At 40.6% G+C, this 16,019-nt stretch overlaps 1 protein-coding gene and 2 long non-coding RNA genes across 3 annotated transcripts; 1 reads left to right on the top strand and 2 right to left on the bottom strand.

Annotated features, from left to right (window-relative positions):
* Nucleotides 1–1,466: 1,466 nt before the first annotated feature.
* On the bottom strand, nt 1,467–7,310 carry LOC122410981 (uncharacterized). The gene is made up of 6 exons (XR_006261046.1): nt 7,142–7,310; nt 5,836–6,944; nt 4,973–5,309; nt 3,583–3,721; nt 2,842–3,078; nt 1,467–2,756 (listed from the first exon to the last, which is right to left on the bottom strand). It is a non-coding gene; the product is annotated as an uncharacterized lncRNA (long non-coding RNA).
* A 9-nt stretch (nt 7,311–7,319) lies between these two features.
* Nucleotides 7,320–10,478, top strand: LOC122410979 (protein quiver). Its single transcript, XM_043419490.1, has 3 exons — nt 7,320–7,516; nt 7,842–8,027; nt 8,607–10,478. The coding sequence occupies exons 1-3, from the start codon at nt 7,456–7,458 to the stop codon at nt 8,822–8,824; spliced, it is 465 nt and encodes a 154-aa protein (XP_043275425.1). The 5' UTR covers nt 7,320–7,455; the 3' UTR covers nt 8,825–10,478.
* Nucleotides 10,479–10,591: 113 nt separating this feature from the next.
* On the bottom strand, nt 10,592–15,688 carry LOC122410980 (uncharacterized). Its single transcript, XR_006261045.1, has 3 exons — nt 15,418–15,688; nt 11,342–12,968; nt 10,592–11,227 (listed from the first exon to the last, which is right to left on the bottom strand). It is a non-coding gene; the product is annotated as an uncharacterized lncRNA (long non-coding RNA).
* Between the last annotated feature and the right edge of the window lie 331 nt (nt 15,689–16,019).

Below are 16,019 nucleotides of genomic sequence, written 5' to 3'. Positions count from 1 at the left end.
ATCCGCAGCCTTTTTTTCATTATTTTATTCCACTTCGAGAACATTCGTCTTTTCTCTCTTGGTCGCGAAGCCACGAACCGAGGAAAGAAGAAAAAAGGTACGTTTTTCTGGAGTCGGATTGGTTGACCCCTGAAAATGTCAATTTCAGCTCCGCAGCCCTCCTCCTCGCATTTGAGGCAATGATCGTAACGATAGATTCGATTTTTTTTATATTTTCAAACCCCCGCAGAAGTTGGAGAAGCATTGATCGCGCGGGAGGCCGCAACTTCTTTTTCGATCTTGCAAAAAGTCAAAGGGACGAGAACTCCGCTGTGATTATATATAAAATGTACATCCTCCCTTTGGATTTTCCATCGATGCGTACACAGGACTTTTCAATTCAAATCCTCTTCTTCGTGTTACTCGAAGTCACCGTTGAATTTTCTTCTCACCCTCGAGCTCTTCGTCCCAGAGAATTTGTCCATTTTTCCATCCGGTTCTCATCGTTCCTCATTTTTCTTCGACCAAATATTTTCGTCATTTCACAATCCATCTAGAAATAAAAAAAAAAAAAACTTTTTCATTCACGATCCTCGATGACAAGGCACACCAAAAGTTTCTCACCAAGTTTCGATCATTTTCTCGGCCCCTGCCCAATTCTGGACGACCAATGAGCTGTTAAAATTTCGAAAGAATCAGACACTTGGTCCAACGTCTCTCGAAAAGCCCATGCCCTTAAAAAATACAGTTATACATGGAATCCCGCGTGTGTATAGAGACGAGGAATCCTCGCGGTAAGATTATCAATGACAGGAGGGAGCGAGCGAAGAGACTCGACGTCAAAGACTCGAGAGATGAAGGAGAGTCGAGAGCTCACTTCCGCTTCTGTGTAAACTCAAAGGTTGGAGTTCTACGAACGCGTCATAATCTTGTAGTATGAAAAATTTGTTAAAAAAAAAAAAAAAATGAAAAAATGAAAATGAATGATAAATATAAATTAAAATTTCTTTTAACGCTACTCCCTGGTACGGTATCGTATTTAATTTTACAACTCTTGTGAGAACTCGTAACACGAATCCTTTGTACTGCTCGATATTAAAGGCACATTTGAAGCTGGTTGCAAAAATGCGGATGAGAAAAAGCGTAAACAGTTGATGATGCGAACACGATTAAAAATTGTTTTTCATCGAAAGAAAAATCTATGAAAAAAATATAAATATACACGTCCAGAGAGCATGTATATAGAAAAAATTATTGAAGGGACGAGTGTTATCGGACTTATTGGATTCTGGGTGCCTTTGTAAGCTCGTCTGGAAATACTGCTTGGGATAAATGGGGCGGGTGGGTGTGTATTGGCGTAAGTTGCGCCCGAACGATTCTGTCAGAAAAGTAGAAATTCTCTTGGGACTAGATCCTGCTAGGAGCATCGTCAGAGAAAGGAAAAATGAGAGAGAGAGAGAGAGAGAGAGAGAGAGAGAGATAAAAACTGTGCGGATGAACAGAAAAGGGGGGATGAAGGAAAAAGTGAAAAGAGAAATACACGTGTATGAAATGGTGTAAAATGGTCCACCGAGAAAACGGAGTGGAGGGAAGCCAATGAAAATGAGAAAAACCGGTGAAAAAGTTTGCTCCGAAAATAAATGATTGAAAAAACCATTTTTTCGAGTTACCATCCTAGCATTTCGTCCGGTCTTTGCCCAGAGGAGTAGAAAGCTCGAGAGAAGAAGTGAGGTGAGAAGGAAAGTGAAGCATTGAAAAAGGATGGATTGGCACTGCCAACTGACAAGAGGGGCGTTGTAGATCATAGAGAAAATAAAGAAGGAGAGAGACAGAAATTTTGAATAATTTAGAAAACTCTGCGGAATACGTTCTTCCGCGTTTCGTATGTGCATGCAAAAATAATACAACGCTTTTTCTCCCACATTTTGCCTCTCCTTATCTGTTGAAAATATGTGCGAGCAGTGTGCGTGTAAATGGACGTATATATGTGTGGAGAAGAGCGACTGAAAACGGATGCTGCGTGCATGTTCATCTGGCGTATGCGACGCGAGAGAATAAGCGAAAAGGCTCTCCCATAAACGACCGACGAGCGTCGGATGTGTTTTATCAAATTTATTTTTCTCCTCGTTTGTCCTGTATCATGCAGCCTCCAGGTGAGATCCCGAGTCCATGCGAGAGAGCGAAAGAGAAGCGTGGAAAAAACGTCCTTACACAGGAAGCAGGAGAAAAGCCTTCCAGCCGACATTGCGACACGATGGAATTGCTTTTTCACCATCTTGCATTATGAATCCACGTCTCCGAGTAACTCCTCGACGAAACAAAGAGCGTTACGCGTCTCTGAAGATGATGCTGCAAGATCGTCCCATTCGGATGAGGCAACACTCGTTTTTTGTGATTAAACAATCACTCAAAACTCTCTTGACTCCGACTCACATTTCGATGGAGACCAATCGTCCCGATAAACATTTTGGAACAATGAGAAAATGCTTCGGTTTAACAGCGATCCTTCCTGGCCTCCGATGCAGCCGATAAATAAAAGGGTTATTCCCACTTCTGCCAACGTTCATTCGCGAACGCGCAGGAACGTGAGAAGCGATAGGCCAAAACAACGATTCACATTTGTTGCTATCGACGAAACGGTTTATTCGCACGATCCTCCAAGTTTACGGGCACAGGAATCTGATGCACAATCCTTTACTCCGAGGGCTCGGTTACGACAATAAAACTACCCTTAGCGAAGGTACACGCTGTTGTGCAACACCGCCATCAGGAAAAACCTACGAGAAAGTGAAGAGGCATTTACGTGTGTGCGCGTATGTATCTACGGACGCGTGTATAAATAAAGAGAAAAGGGAGATTTACCGTCGCTGAACGTCCCATTCGCGTCTGGAACGATTGCCCCAGGAAGAAAACTCTCGAGAGCAGTAAAAGCTCTCGCACACCCCTAACCCTTTTCCCCGCTGGCCGGGCCCCTCCAGGGAGTTTACCCGAGCGACACGCATCCCACCGAACTCCGCAAATGCTTATACAACGAACCGCACAATGATCCTGTAGATGCTATTTACCTGAAACACCTCGGCTTTTTACGTCTGCGGATTCCTTCAACAAAAAGAATAACAAAGTAAGAGAGTGTCAAGTATTTCGAGCGCAGTAAATTCCCTTGTAGTAAGCAGCGGGTACGATTGATCGAGCTGTGCATGACTTTCAATGGAAAAGTCGAACCTTCGTCAACAGCATCATATTTTATGGGCATCGAATAAAATTCATTATTAACGTAAATTTGTAATTTTATACGTTCGCGTATTTCTATTGTTTCGTATACATAAAATATTTCATTAATTTTTTGAATATTCACGACCTTTGCCCAGAATTTGTTATATTTCATGGTTGAAATGCTTCATTTTGTTCTCCGAATATCCGACGTTACGAAATCGAGTTCGAGTATAAAAATCGTCCGTCGAATAAACAACGAAAACAAATAGATTTTTTCATAATCGTTTTTCGCTTCGAACACGGTAAATATTATTGAAAATCGATTTCAACGCGTATTCGGGGAGAGAATTTCGTTTCTGTTTTTTTACGGAGCCAACGAAAACACGTTACCGTTGTTTTTGCTGCTATTTTATTTGGCGAATTAGAATTTCGATCGTTCTCATCGACCGATATCTCCATAGATATTGAATCCCTCGCGGAAGCTGCTGCTGGATCATACGTATCGTTAGGCTTCTGCGTAGATTATTTCCTGTTTGGCAGACGAATTAAAAGATCGTTAGACGAACGAAACGAACGGTGGAGAAGAGGCAGTATAAAAATGGGGGGATGGAAAAAATTGAAGTATAAGGGGAATTGAGAGAAAAGATTATAAATCATTGGAGCTTAACACAATAACGTTAGCCGAAATTGAAAGAACGATAAAAAACAACGGTTTTATGTGTGTTTTAACGAAAAATAAAGAGCGCGCGTTACCGATCGTTGACCCATTCGGTGGTGAGAGAACAAGAGAGAGAAAGAGAGAGAGAGAGAGAGAGAAAAAGTCGATTTATACATACATATTAATGCATTGCCTCGAGTTAATGAACGATCGTGAGTTTCGAACGCGATCATGGGATTCGCGGGTACTGAGAGAAAGAGGAAGGAGAGAGAGAGGAGAGCCCCGTATACTCTCTGGGCGAAAATGTTACGAGCGATAAAATCCAATTACTTTTATTAAACCCTTTTAAACCTGGGAAACTCGTAGGGGTACTGCAGATAGGTTTGTATCTATATTTATAAGAGAGAATGAGAGGGGAGAGGGGAAAGAGAGAAAAGAGAAGGATGGAGCTGTGAGCTCACTTTCTCTCTCGGGAATATTCGCTTCCTCTCGTGCGATGGGTATTTATTTTGCGAGCGTACCTTCGTGGGCAGGTAAAACGAGAGGGACGAAGGGGGCACAGAATTGCAGCTGCATTGTGCTTGGTGCAGTGCGATCTATAGAGTGAAAATCCACATGAAAAAAATGAGTAAATTTACCGAAAAACGTACATATGCGAACCTGAAATATGCATCAACTTACAAAGCGCAGGCGAATAAACAAAGGAAAACTGGAAATTCTAAATGGAAATATTGAAAATGGAAAAATTGACTAAATAAACTTGGCTTCATTTACTTTCCGATGTTTTCCGATGTCGTTATTTCTTTTGTGATTGGAAATACTGAAAAACGAAGAGATTTAAAAATGTGGAATTACTCGGGGGTTAGTTCATGTCAGGTAATAACGATTTTACGTGGCACTCGCCCTTTGTCAGTTAGTCATTCTCTCCAACTCTCTCTCTCTCTCTCTTTTCCTTTGTCTGTATGGGCTGGAAATGGGGTTGCAATAAAAACGTGAGCTCCATGGAAAGCAGCGTACCGGACACGCGCTCAGCAGCAGATTTTTTCAGCATTTCTCTCTCTCTCTCGCTCTCTTTCATTTTTGTTTCTCTTGATCGAAAAAGAGATCGAGAAAAATGCTTACCCATGAATATATCTGTATACGTGAACTGCCTCTTCCTCTTCCTCGTACTTTGCTCTCACTCTCAGGGGAAGCATATGCAGCTCTAGTAGAAAGCTTTATTGGAATACGCGATACGAATCGATGCCAAAGTGGCCAGTTGATTACATCTCCTCCCTCCTCGCACTCGCTCTTTTCCTCTCGTATTGTCTTCCGTTGCGTACAGAAAAACAGAATTTCCTTCCATTTCCACCCAAGGAAAGGCAACGTTGTCGATGACATTTGGAAAATTCCAATGAAAACTCCTCACTCCTTTGAAACTGGAGGCCTCTGACTATAGAGAAGTTGGTGACACAGCAACCTGGAACAACGAAAAGAACATCAATAAATTAACCTCGTCGCGCAATAACACTTATCAGGCCCTCAAAAATTAAACCAGTAAAAATCAGCTCCTTCCGTAATCTGAGCCCTCGTTTCATAAGAATGAAGAGGCATGAAATCTCGTTGAGGAATAAAAACGAATGAACGAAGAAAAAAGTGTGCGAACAATGAAAACGTTTCCAGAGCTCGATAGAGCCAAAGATTTGTCTCAGCTTTCGTAGCGAAAAGGCTTTCTCTTCCTATTATACGTTAATATAATTGTTACGCGATAACGCAACTGTTGTGATAACGCTCACAGGATATTACAGGATGAGAGGGGAACGCGCAGGCCAGAGGACGGAGGAAAGAGAGCAGCAAGGCAAACTTGTCGAGCAATTAAGAAAAACAGCCAATTACCCAAAGTAGTTGAGAGAACAATGGCTTCACTATATACATAAGGACTTCAAAATTTATACATATCCATGTACCTTCGAGCACATGAACACGTCCTGGATATGCCGACGTACCTATAGAGATATGGGCAAGTACGATTCTCAACACGAGCCCACCAACTTCGTATCCAGCCATAGGCCCCCCTATATACATGTAACTCTGTTTCTGAATGTATTCTACGTTTGCAGAGTTCATGCGGAGTAGCGCAAAAGCACACCGGGCGATTGCACATCCCATCGGTACTTTGTCACGCCGGAGAGAGTCGCTACTGTAAAAACTTCTTATCTCAGGCATTCTGAGGACACGCCATAACTATAGCATAATCAAGCCAGATGGTGTTCTCCTGAAGAAGAAAGGAGAGAGAGAGAGACGAAGATACTTGGCCCACTTTTGGGAGAGGTTGGTGCTTAGCAGTTCGTTTTGTTCATCATTGGTGTTTATTGCTGCTTTTTGAACGAATCCATCGAGTCATTTCGGCATTATTTTCTGGACGTTGGGAGTACTTAGTCTTTGGGGATTTCTCAATTTTTTGCGAGATTTTCTAGAAGAATTTGGCCACTCTCCGTTCAATTGTACTGCAGCTTTCGTTTTCGCTTATTCGCGAAGTTTCGAATGGACGATAAGAGGGGAAAGAACACATTCGACGATATTCGAAAGTTTGAATTCTCAGATAAATTCAAGCGACGGGAAACTCGAGCAGGATTCGATGAAATTTTCTTCTCGTAATCGTTTTTCGCTGGTAATCCAATGCTGAAATGCATCGAATTCCGAAGCATCAAAAGTCGAGCCCCGCCGGGACACATTTCAAATTACTGTGGATCCTTCCCTCTCTTATCTAAACGGGGAAAAGTTTTGCGATGACGTACAACCTCCACCTCAGCTCCGAGGAGAGCCCGGACAACTATCGGAAAATTTCACGTGAAGCACTCGCTCCCCACGGAACTCAACTATAACAGTCAGTTATGTTATCTGTGCATTTTTATTCCTTACTATTGCACTTGTACTTCGAGTATAAGATAATTGTTTAAAGTGACTTATTCCCGGTATTATCAGCGGGACAATTGTTCAGTCAAAATGTTCGTCGTTTTCCCCCAACGCACTGGAAAAGCAGTTCGATTTTTCACGCTCTCAATGTTCCGCGTACCATCGGCATTCTCACGTGGAAATGGAAGCGTGTGAAGTGCTGTAAAATCATAAAAAAATCAAAAAGTTAGAAAAACATTTTTCAAATGAATTCAACATTTTGCACATGTTTAGACGAAAAATTAGCGACTCATTCGAAATTGAATTATCGTGATGGGAGACAATAGCATTTACTTTTCTATACATTTTTGAAAACATTTATGAAAAGAAAAACATAAATTTCTTCGTTCGACTTACAAGCGAGTAACAAAAGGAAAACCAAAGAAACAAATTCCCAAGTTCTCGCGGGCACCATGGAGATCGGTACCCACGATTCGAGAAACAGCTTACGGCCCTTTCCCCAGTTTTAATGCTCGACAGTGGGAGGTAGAACGACTCACAGCCGAGTTCACCAACGCCCAATGAATGACGTCAGGTATGCCGAGCGTTAGTATGCTGACAACAAGTGTCGAGACTACGTTGCTTCCTGATATTTAATATTAGTGTTGACGTTAAAATAAAAATAAGATTGGCGAGGGTGACGATAAGAAAAAGTGCAAGTTCGATTCACGATGGGTTTGCCGGGCAGAACAAGTTTTCTCGTCGTTGCTACGTTATTGTGCTCGATAATAGGTGAGGTAAAAGTGAATTTCGAGGGAATCCAATGCAGGGGACGCAGTTTGCTCGATCACTGGGCGTCGACATCTTGGATATTTTCGTGTTCACGTTTTTCTTCTCCTGCACTGGAACAAATGATTTAAACTATTTGTAAATCGAATCACCTGCGTGAAAATTGTACAAAAAATCATTGAAAAAACATAGAAAATATTGATTCTTGCTCCATCGTTTTTGTTTGCATTTGTTTCATGCTCGATCGATAAAATCACTCGCATCACTTACGATCGAAAAATTTTTCAACTCTAATTTATTGTTATGATAAAATCATCGGTCCTTTCAGGCTGCGAAGCAATTCGCTGTTATCAATGCGGCAGCGACCAAGATCCCAAAGGAAAAGACTTGTGCGGGGCTTATAAGAAATATGACACAGACAAAAACTCACCGGTCGAGTGCAGCAGTCTCGATTCCGTAACTCCTGGCACGTTCTGCGTGAAACTCACTAGGCAAAGTCCTCGTGGATTCATCTGTAAGCATTTTTTCTTCGTCATTTTTTTCAATCAACCATTTAACATTAATGAAGAATTTTTGTGGCTCATAGAAATGGAGTACATTTTACTCGAAGATTGATAAAGAAAATTCATTAAAAATGATAATTATTTTACTCCAATTTTTTCATCCAAGTCAAATTAAGGGGTCTGCCCCAATTAGAATTTTCAAAAAATCGATTGTTCATACGCACCGCCCAGTGCGGTACGCGAACCTGCCTCTGTTTAAACTTGTTTTTCTCAAAATTACGTTTTTGGACGGCTCGTTCATAAAATCTCCAAACAAACCTTTTATCAACAGCGCACACCCATATTTTTTTTGGACCTGTCGTCTCCCCCATTTTTCTGTACGAAAACTGAGCAAAATAAATATAAAAAAATTTTTTTTGTGTATTTTAAAAATATATTTTTTAGGCCTAACATTTTTTATATCCATATTTATAATTCATACCGATCAAAAAAAATTGTGAAGTCTCTTATTCGCCCGTCTAATTATGTAGACCCCATAATGAAAAAAAAATAAATAAACAAGATTTCTCGTGTGTTTCTCTGTTTTATAGGGGATGGAAGGTGGCGACAGGTACAGCGTAGTTGTGCATCCGTTGCTAGGAAAAGTATAACCGGTGTCTGTAACTGGGGTGTTGAAGAAAACGGTGTTTTTTGGGAAGAATGTACATGCTCGGAGGACGGTTGCAACAGTGCATCGAGTTTGTATTCAACGACGACGATATTTCTCATCACGGTTGCCGTTTGGTACGCGATATTTACCCACCCTTAAATGCTTTCATTGAAACGTTACTTGTTAAGTAACGTTGTTCCCACCACAACGGGGACATATGAAAAGACTTGACTTGAATCGTAGATCAATATTTACGATGAAAATCCGTCCGTTTTGTTTTGTTTTGTTTTTTTTTTTTTTCAAATGCGGGACTCTAATCTCGAATGGTTGAAAATCCGATAAAAGCCAGGGGAGTTTCGAGGATTCGTCGATGAAATTTTAGAGGAGAATCTCATCGAAATGAGCTTCATTTCCGTCCGTTATTCAAACGAAACGATTTTTACAACTTTGACGATCAATTTTCCGTCCACATTTCCAGACGAAACAGTATTTTTCATCATTTTTTAAGAAACAAAAGTTTATCGCATCGTTTTTTATGTGTAGGATTGATTATTCGAAGATGACAAGTTTTATTGACTAGCGAAACTGCCTGGAAGATTAGATTGTAATTTAGCTTAGTGTAAATCGATAAAATTCGTAAGATTTTCAATTTTCAAGTTTCCCCTCAATATACGATGGTGAGCAGGCGAAATAATTCGTCAAAGAGAAAGGCGGGAAAATTCTTTCGCGTAAAAATCACGTTTCTGGGGCTGATACAAAGCTAGGGGAGAACGAGATAAAGAGGGAAAGAGTCTTCGAGGCTCGATGAGAGAAGTTTACTCGAGTGGCAATCGTGTGGGTGGCTTTTAGGTGCACCGACAATGACCCCTCGTTAAAACGCTCGTTAAGGCATCTCTCTCTCTCCTTGCTCTTCATGATTTTCAAGACTACGTACAATCTCGACTGCCAACAGAGCGTTTCAAACACTCGGAGAATTCATGGCCCTCCGAGGAAAACCAACCCTCGTTGCCATCAATCCGTCTTTCCCTCAACAAAACCTCCGAACCGTTTATCAACGATTCCCAAGTCCATAAAAATTTACGATACTTGTAAATATTGTATAAACATAAATATCGAGTTCGAGGCACGAATAAAGAAAAAGAATATTAATTGAGAGATTTTCCTTATCGCTGCAGCGACAATTTACGAAGCTTCGTCGTCGGCGTTTCCATCACAAATATTTATCGAATCGTGTCGTTGCACAGTGAGATGAAAATTCCATTTTTTCCCGATTGAAAAACTTGTAATTATGAAAATCCCCTTGCAGACGAGGAGAAAGTCAGGTATCTATAAATATAAAAAAATACAATAAAATGAATGTCAGAAAACCGTCCATTTCGTAGAGTGTTGAAAAAACACGATATAAGCACAAATTAAAAAAGTAACTGAATTGAGAACGAACCACGCAAGTACAATCGAAAGTTTCATAATTTCTAAAATATGAAATCGTCCATTTCGTAGAGTGTTAAAAAAACACGATATAAGCACAAATTAAAAAAGTAACTGAATTGAGAACAAACCACACAAGTACAATCGAAAGTTTCATAATTTCTAAAATATGAAATGAAGAAAAATGTTCGTACCAATCGCTCGTAACAACTAGCGTATAATTTTTAATTATATTGATCTAGAACTCGTGCACAAAAATGTAAATGATTATGCATATACAAAAAAATCGAATGACGAGAGTCCGCTAGAATAATCGAATTTTTATAAAATTATTGAGTTAACGAAAGATGATAATGTTCGAGAATAAAAAACGCAAAAAAAATAACGAACGGGTCTTTTCAATTCTTCCCACACAACCTCGCTCGCCTCTTTCTCTTTTAGCCTCTTGAAAAAGAAAAAGAGAAAAAACGTTTGCCCAGGATTTCATTAGAGAAGCTGTTTCACGCTTTTACGAGTGCACCAGAGTGTAATCGCGCATTGGGCCACGAGAATGGTGGCGAAGAGAGGAGGGAGGGCTGGTAAGCGAAAGAACCGTCGAGAGGGTCGTACAATACGGACGAAAAAGTATTCTACTTTGATCGTAAAGATTTCACGCAACTTTTACTTTCGAAAAATAAAGAAATAGAGAAAAAAGGATACAAAATCATAATAATAATAATCATAAAAATAGGAGGGATCGTGAAGCTTTTGTTTCTTCTAACGATTAACACTGCTTAATTCTACAGCGAGTTTGTGGAGCGAGAAAATACTCTCTCGGTGAGCCGGAAATCAAGGAGAAACTTTATTTTTCCACCCTCTCTATGCTGCGGGCCTAAGAATCCGAAGAGGTAAATAAAGACTAGTCGCATTCTTACTGCGTGGGAACGCCCGCTCAAAGATTCATCTGCGGATCACAAAATTTCCTTTGCACGAAACATATCGAGCCTCGAAAACGTTGGTCCGATGAGTTCCAGCTTCCGGAGTCACGGGATTTTCCAAAAATCTCGAAAATCAAATTCCACTTGACAAAGCCACCGGAAACAATGATGAAGAATCGCAAGCTGTACACAGTCGCAAGGAATCTCATCCGCTCACCTGCATCAAAAACATAAATAAATATATATTGGAACAAAAAATACTGATAAAGGCAAAGCTTCAAATATCTTTAAAGGACTTTTGAACCAATCGATCAATCAAACTGATTTTTACCGTTGGACTCTTGACTTTTTCATGATCCACTGAACTGTCAAGCTCACTCCGCATTTTAACAGTGTTCGTTGATTTTTTTCGTCTGATAATCCGTGAGGCAGATTCTGTCTTAATTCGTGAAATTTGGTGGTCGCCAGAGCTAATTACGCTAGGTGAATATACGTCGAGACTATTAATGCTCCGGTTAGCAAACGAGAAAGGAGAATCTCGGTGTATACGAGAGAAAATACAATGCCTATCAGGGTGTTTAGGCCCTTCCATATATTATAGGAGAATCTCGCAAGGTTTACCCCTTTGCTGATGCAGCCGCGCCGGGGAGTGAGGAGCGTCTCGGTGTGCCGAGAGTAGCGGAGAAGCAGCTTTAGCCACGGTTGCGACTGGTGTTGCTTGAAACACGTTATATAATTAAGGCCCTTCACTCTCTTTTCTCCCCTTTCTTTGCCTCTCTGTGCAATTCCCTGTGTGTTTTGGGAACGCTTGGGCTTCTGATTTCCCCGGAATTAGTTTCAACTGTGGCGAAAAAACTGCCCTTTGAAGAGCCTCGGTACGAAGGTAAACAAAAAACTACTCGAAACAGTAGTTTCCTGTGAGTGGATGCAAGTGAACTGTCGTGCACCGTAAAAAGCTACTTCAGCAGGTGTACACCGCAGGGGAGCGGCTACGATCCATTAAAAGCTCTAAAAATATGGAAAAAATCCTTTTTTTCGCTCACGTGCCAAGGAAAAATTGGAAGATTCCTCGAAGATGTTGCTGGCCCCAATTCTAATAAACATCCCCGAACAGTTTGCCGCATAGTGGCTCGACTGCGGACGCGAGAAGCTGCCAAACTTTTTTCACCTCGATTCCCCTCTTAATCATCGATATACAGACACACTTTGGCACGTTAATGTGTAGAGGAGTAGAGTGCGATTCGATCGAGGCTTTGCAGCTCGTTTCCTCATCAACACGAACCGGACGAGTTTCGTGTCATTTGTACAAGTTGAAAGCTCCTCTGGGATTTAATATTTTGTAAATATATTTCACACTAAAATGTATAACTGTGTATACACGTTGCGGGCTATCGAGGTTAGTTGTTGGCTCTGGGGCCAGGCTCACTTAATTTTCGGGATAAAGGTGAGTGTTCTCGTGTGTGTGTGTGTGTGTGTGTGTGCTGGGGTGTCTACGTTGGTGAAGCCTTTAAACCCCTTTTCCGTTTTCGTGGCCACGTCGTCTCTCCACTTTGTGCTTTCTCCCTTCTCTCGCTCTCTCTCTCTCTCTCTCTCTCTCTCTCTCTCTCTCTGCCTCGTGCTCTTTCCCTTCGTTGGTTAATTAGACTACCCAAAGCTTGGCGGAAGTTGAGGAGAGGCCTCTCGCACTTGAAACTCTCGTTACGACGTTCCTGAGCGCGTTTTATAACCTTGCGCAACCTGACGTCCAAGTCTTATCAGTCTGAAATAGCCGAGTCCTATAAATCTTTCGCCCCATCCCTTCGGATGGATTAATAATGTCCAATATGCTCTCAGAATTAAGCCACCATCCACCCCTGAAGCGTGTGATCCTTGACTGGGAGAATTTCATTTTCGTGTTATTGCCCTTTTTTCCCAGATCATTTGACGGATCACGAGGAGAGTGTTGAGCTCGCTTCTGCCTGAAAAAAATCACAAAAAAACGGTTATTCGAGGCTCGATTGGCACGTTTATCGCAGTGATCGAAGGATCGCCAACTTCCTGCACCCAAAATTCAAATCTTTGAGAAAATAAATATCTAATTTCTAATTAGTCAGTTTCTATTAATAAATTAATAATCCAGAATTTTAAATTAATCAATTTTTAATTAATAATAATAAAATTAATAATAGAAAATACATTTGTTTGAGAAATTAAATTTTTGGCATTACCGCAAAAATTGTCATTTCGGAAATTTGTTTATTAAAAAAAAAAATTCAACTGGATCATTGACCTTTTCATTAAAAAATGTTTATATAAATTATTGAATTTTGCACAAAATTGGGTTCTTCAAGATCGAGAAACAATTGCTTGAATAAATAAATGATTGAGGCAAAAAGGTTCTCCATTAGACCCCATTAAGGCGGCTTCATGAGTACCGCGCGGGGAGCTAGTCGGAGAAGGTAAATTAGTTTGCAGTCGATGAACGCAAACACGAGGGAATATCGCCTCGAATTCCAAATATGCATCGGGATTAACGAGTTTTTTATTTTCCCTCGCGTCTATACAGATATTTTTCCTCTTTTCGGCGAGCTGCTACAAAAGGAGATTCGAAACACCCCCCCTTCGATGTTTGAGACTCCAGTGGAATGTCTCTCCGGTCTTCCCAGTGGAAATACAGGCCAGACTCGAGTTCGTTAATATTTCATTTAGGGCTTTTCGACCCCCGCCGCAAGGTCTTTGCTCTTTACTCTCCTTTTTCGTACTTTCAACCCTTTTTCCTTTCTTTTCTCTCGATCCCACGTTTTTTTCTTCCCCCGAACGCCTTAATAACGTCCGACTCTTGTATGGAGTTCCGCTTCGATGATGGAGCTTCATTTATTCATCGGTAGTTAAAAATTCGAGTGAAATATTAAATAATTATTATCGAATCAAAGCCAGAGAATTACGCGGTAAAGGGGACGAAATTCTCAGATTTTTATTGACCGGAATATTATTCACTAAATGAAACCAAAAATCATGGTCAAGCGCGGCTAATTTTATTTGAAGGAATTTCGAAAAACCAACGATTGTGCTAAATTCTATTATTCTTAGTTCGAAGACCGTTCGCGGGCCCACGAGCGTCCGTGTCCAAGGACATTGTCAGTCAAACGTTCAAGGGCGACGTGGAACGAAGAAAAAAAAAACGAAAAATAGGAATTGCGTTTTAAGACTTCTTAAAATAAGAAGCACTTTCCCCGGCTTTGTTTCGAGTGCCCTCCACTCGCCCTCGCGCGTATTTACCGTGAGGATTCTCATGACGAGAGAGGAAAAACCTGCCGAGCTTAAAGAATCGATAGCTCAAGCATTTCAACAGATTTTATTTCTCTCCATTTGGAAATCGTCTCTTTAGAATGTTTTGTCAACAAAAGGAGGCATCGAAAAACAGACGAGAACTCACGAATTTGCCGCATATTCATAGCAGCACGTTCCACGTGCCCTTGGAAAAATTTGAAGGTCAATTACTGTACGGTCTTCGTAGGGCGGTTTACGAAGTCGAATATAAACAAACGACCAACGGTAAGGAGAACCGAAGGAAGCTTGAGCGACGTATATTATTCGATACCAAGAGTATCGAACTCATAAATCAAACCCCATTCGATTCTCAGAAGTACTCGGAATGCAGATGCGAATACTGTTCGAAAACAAAAATAATCAAACAAACAAAAAAGTATTCATATTTCACGTATTTTTCTCTTGGCGAGAAAACGTCTCGATGAAAGGTAAAAACCATTGCAAAAATGAGGAAAAAAACAATCGAACGCATTCGATTTTCTCGACGATGATAAATTATTGGAAACTTCATTCGTTATCAACGTCTCCCGTATAACGAATAGTTTCCAATAACCGAATACCTCCCAGAATGACCCCCTCGCCTTGTTTTTCACCGAGCTTCAACCTATTTTTCTATTTTTTCATTTATCTCCTGTTCTTTCCATCTCACATCGCATATGACTCGGCTCAAAGTATCCGAAAATATTTCTATTTAGCATGAAAATCCTAATGCATCATTTTTACACTAACAAATTAATTAATAATAAGAATAATAATTAAGAATGGAATTATCAATTGGAATAATTATACGAAGAGGGCATGCTCTCGCGTGTTCGTTATGCTCTGTCGATTTGATTTTCCGGTATAAAGAGAAACTCGTCACTTTTCGTTCGGGACTAATGAAAAGTGATTACTCTCATTTCACTCATTTCGATGATAAACAATGGTGAAAAAAAAATATTCGTAAAATATGTGGACGAGATTAGGTTCCGAGCAGACCAGAGGCAAGATTTTTCTCCGAGCATTGGGCTGCTTGGGTACAACGATTCCCCCTCGGGGAATCAAGCGAATCACGTGAAATAATAATTCCGTGATAGAAACGTGTTTTCAGCTACTCACCGATTACCCCCGAATTCGAAGCGAGCCAAAGAACTCTCCTTGCTTATTTCCCTCCGAATAAATAATTCAAACGCTAAATCAGCAAATTTGAAACGCGAACACGTACGAAGGTGAACCCGATTACTGCGGGTTTTCATGTGATCACCTGCGACTATCTCGTTCTATAACGACGAGTGGTGGAAATATTTCGAATGGAAGGAAGTTTGACAAAACTGAATTTTCTTCCTTGAGTAACTGCAATGTTTTTCATGAGTAAAACCACGTGACACCAATTTGGAGGGGAACAGGTTTTTTTATTGGACTCCATTAAATTAATGGGGAACCCAATGTTACCATAAATTCAAGTTTGAGATGACGATTATTGAAATTTATGGTTTTGAAGCAGCAAGAAAAAAAATTGACTAAACCAGTCACGTTCCGTAGCAGTTTCATCAACCAAATAAAATGGCACGAACAGCAAAAAGCGCTTGAGGCAGATGGTGGCGAAATGAGACACTACAAGACCAAGTCGTAACGGAATGACCAGCAGAAATGGTTATTCAAACAGTTTATGGAAAAAATTTAAGGGGTACAATTAGAAAGAAAAAAAGTCATTTTAACGA

This window comes from Venturia canescens, chromosome 5 (assembly GCF_019457755.1).
Source record: "Venturia canescens isolate UGA chromosome 5, ASM1945775v1, whole genome shotgun sequence".
In the NCBI taxonomy this organism is placed as follows: Eukaryota; Metazoa; Arthropoda; class Insecta; order Hymenoptera; family Ichneumonidae; genus Venturia; species Venturia canescens.
The sequence above is the reverse complement of the archived record's forward strand: the minus strand, read 5'-3'. Positions and strand labels throughout refer to the sequence as shown.

What these genes read in the sequence shown, in the direction of transcription:
- LOC122410979 (XM_043419490.1), top strand. Translation starts at nt 7,456, where the DNA reads ATGGGTTTGCCGGGCAGAACAAGTTTTCTCGTCGTTGCTACGTTATTG. An exon ending in GTTATTGTGCTCGATAATAG is followed by an intron (nt 7,517 to 7,841) that starts GTGAGGTAAAAG and finishes CGGTCCTTTCAG; the next exon opens with GCTGCGAAGCAATTCGCTGT. An exon ending in AAGTCCTCGTGGATTCATCT is followed by an intron (nt 8,028 to 8,606) that starts GTAAGCATTTTT and finishes TCTGTTTTATAG; the next exon opens with GGGATGGAAGGTGGCGACAG.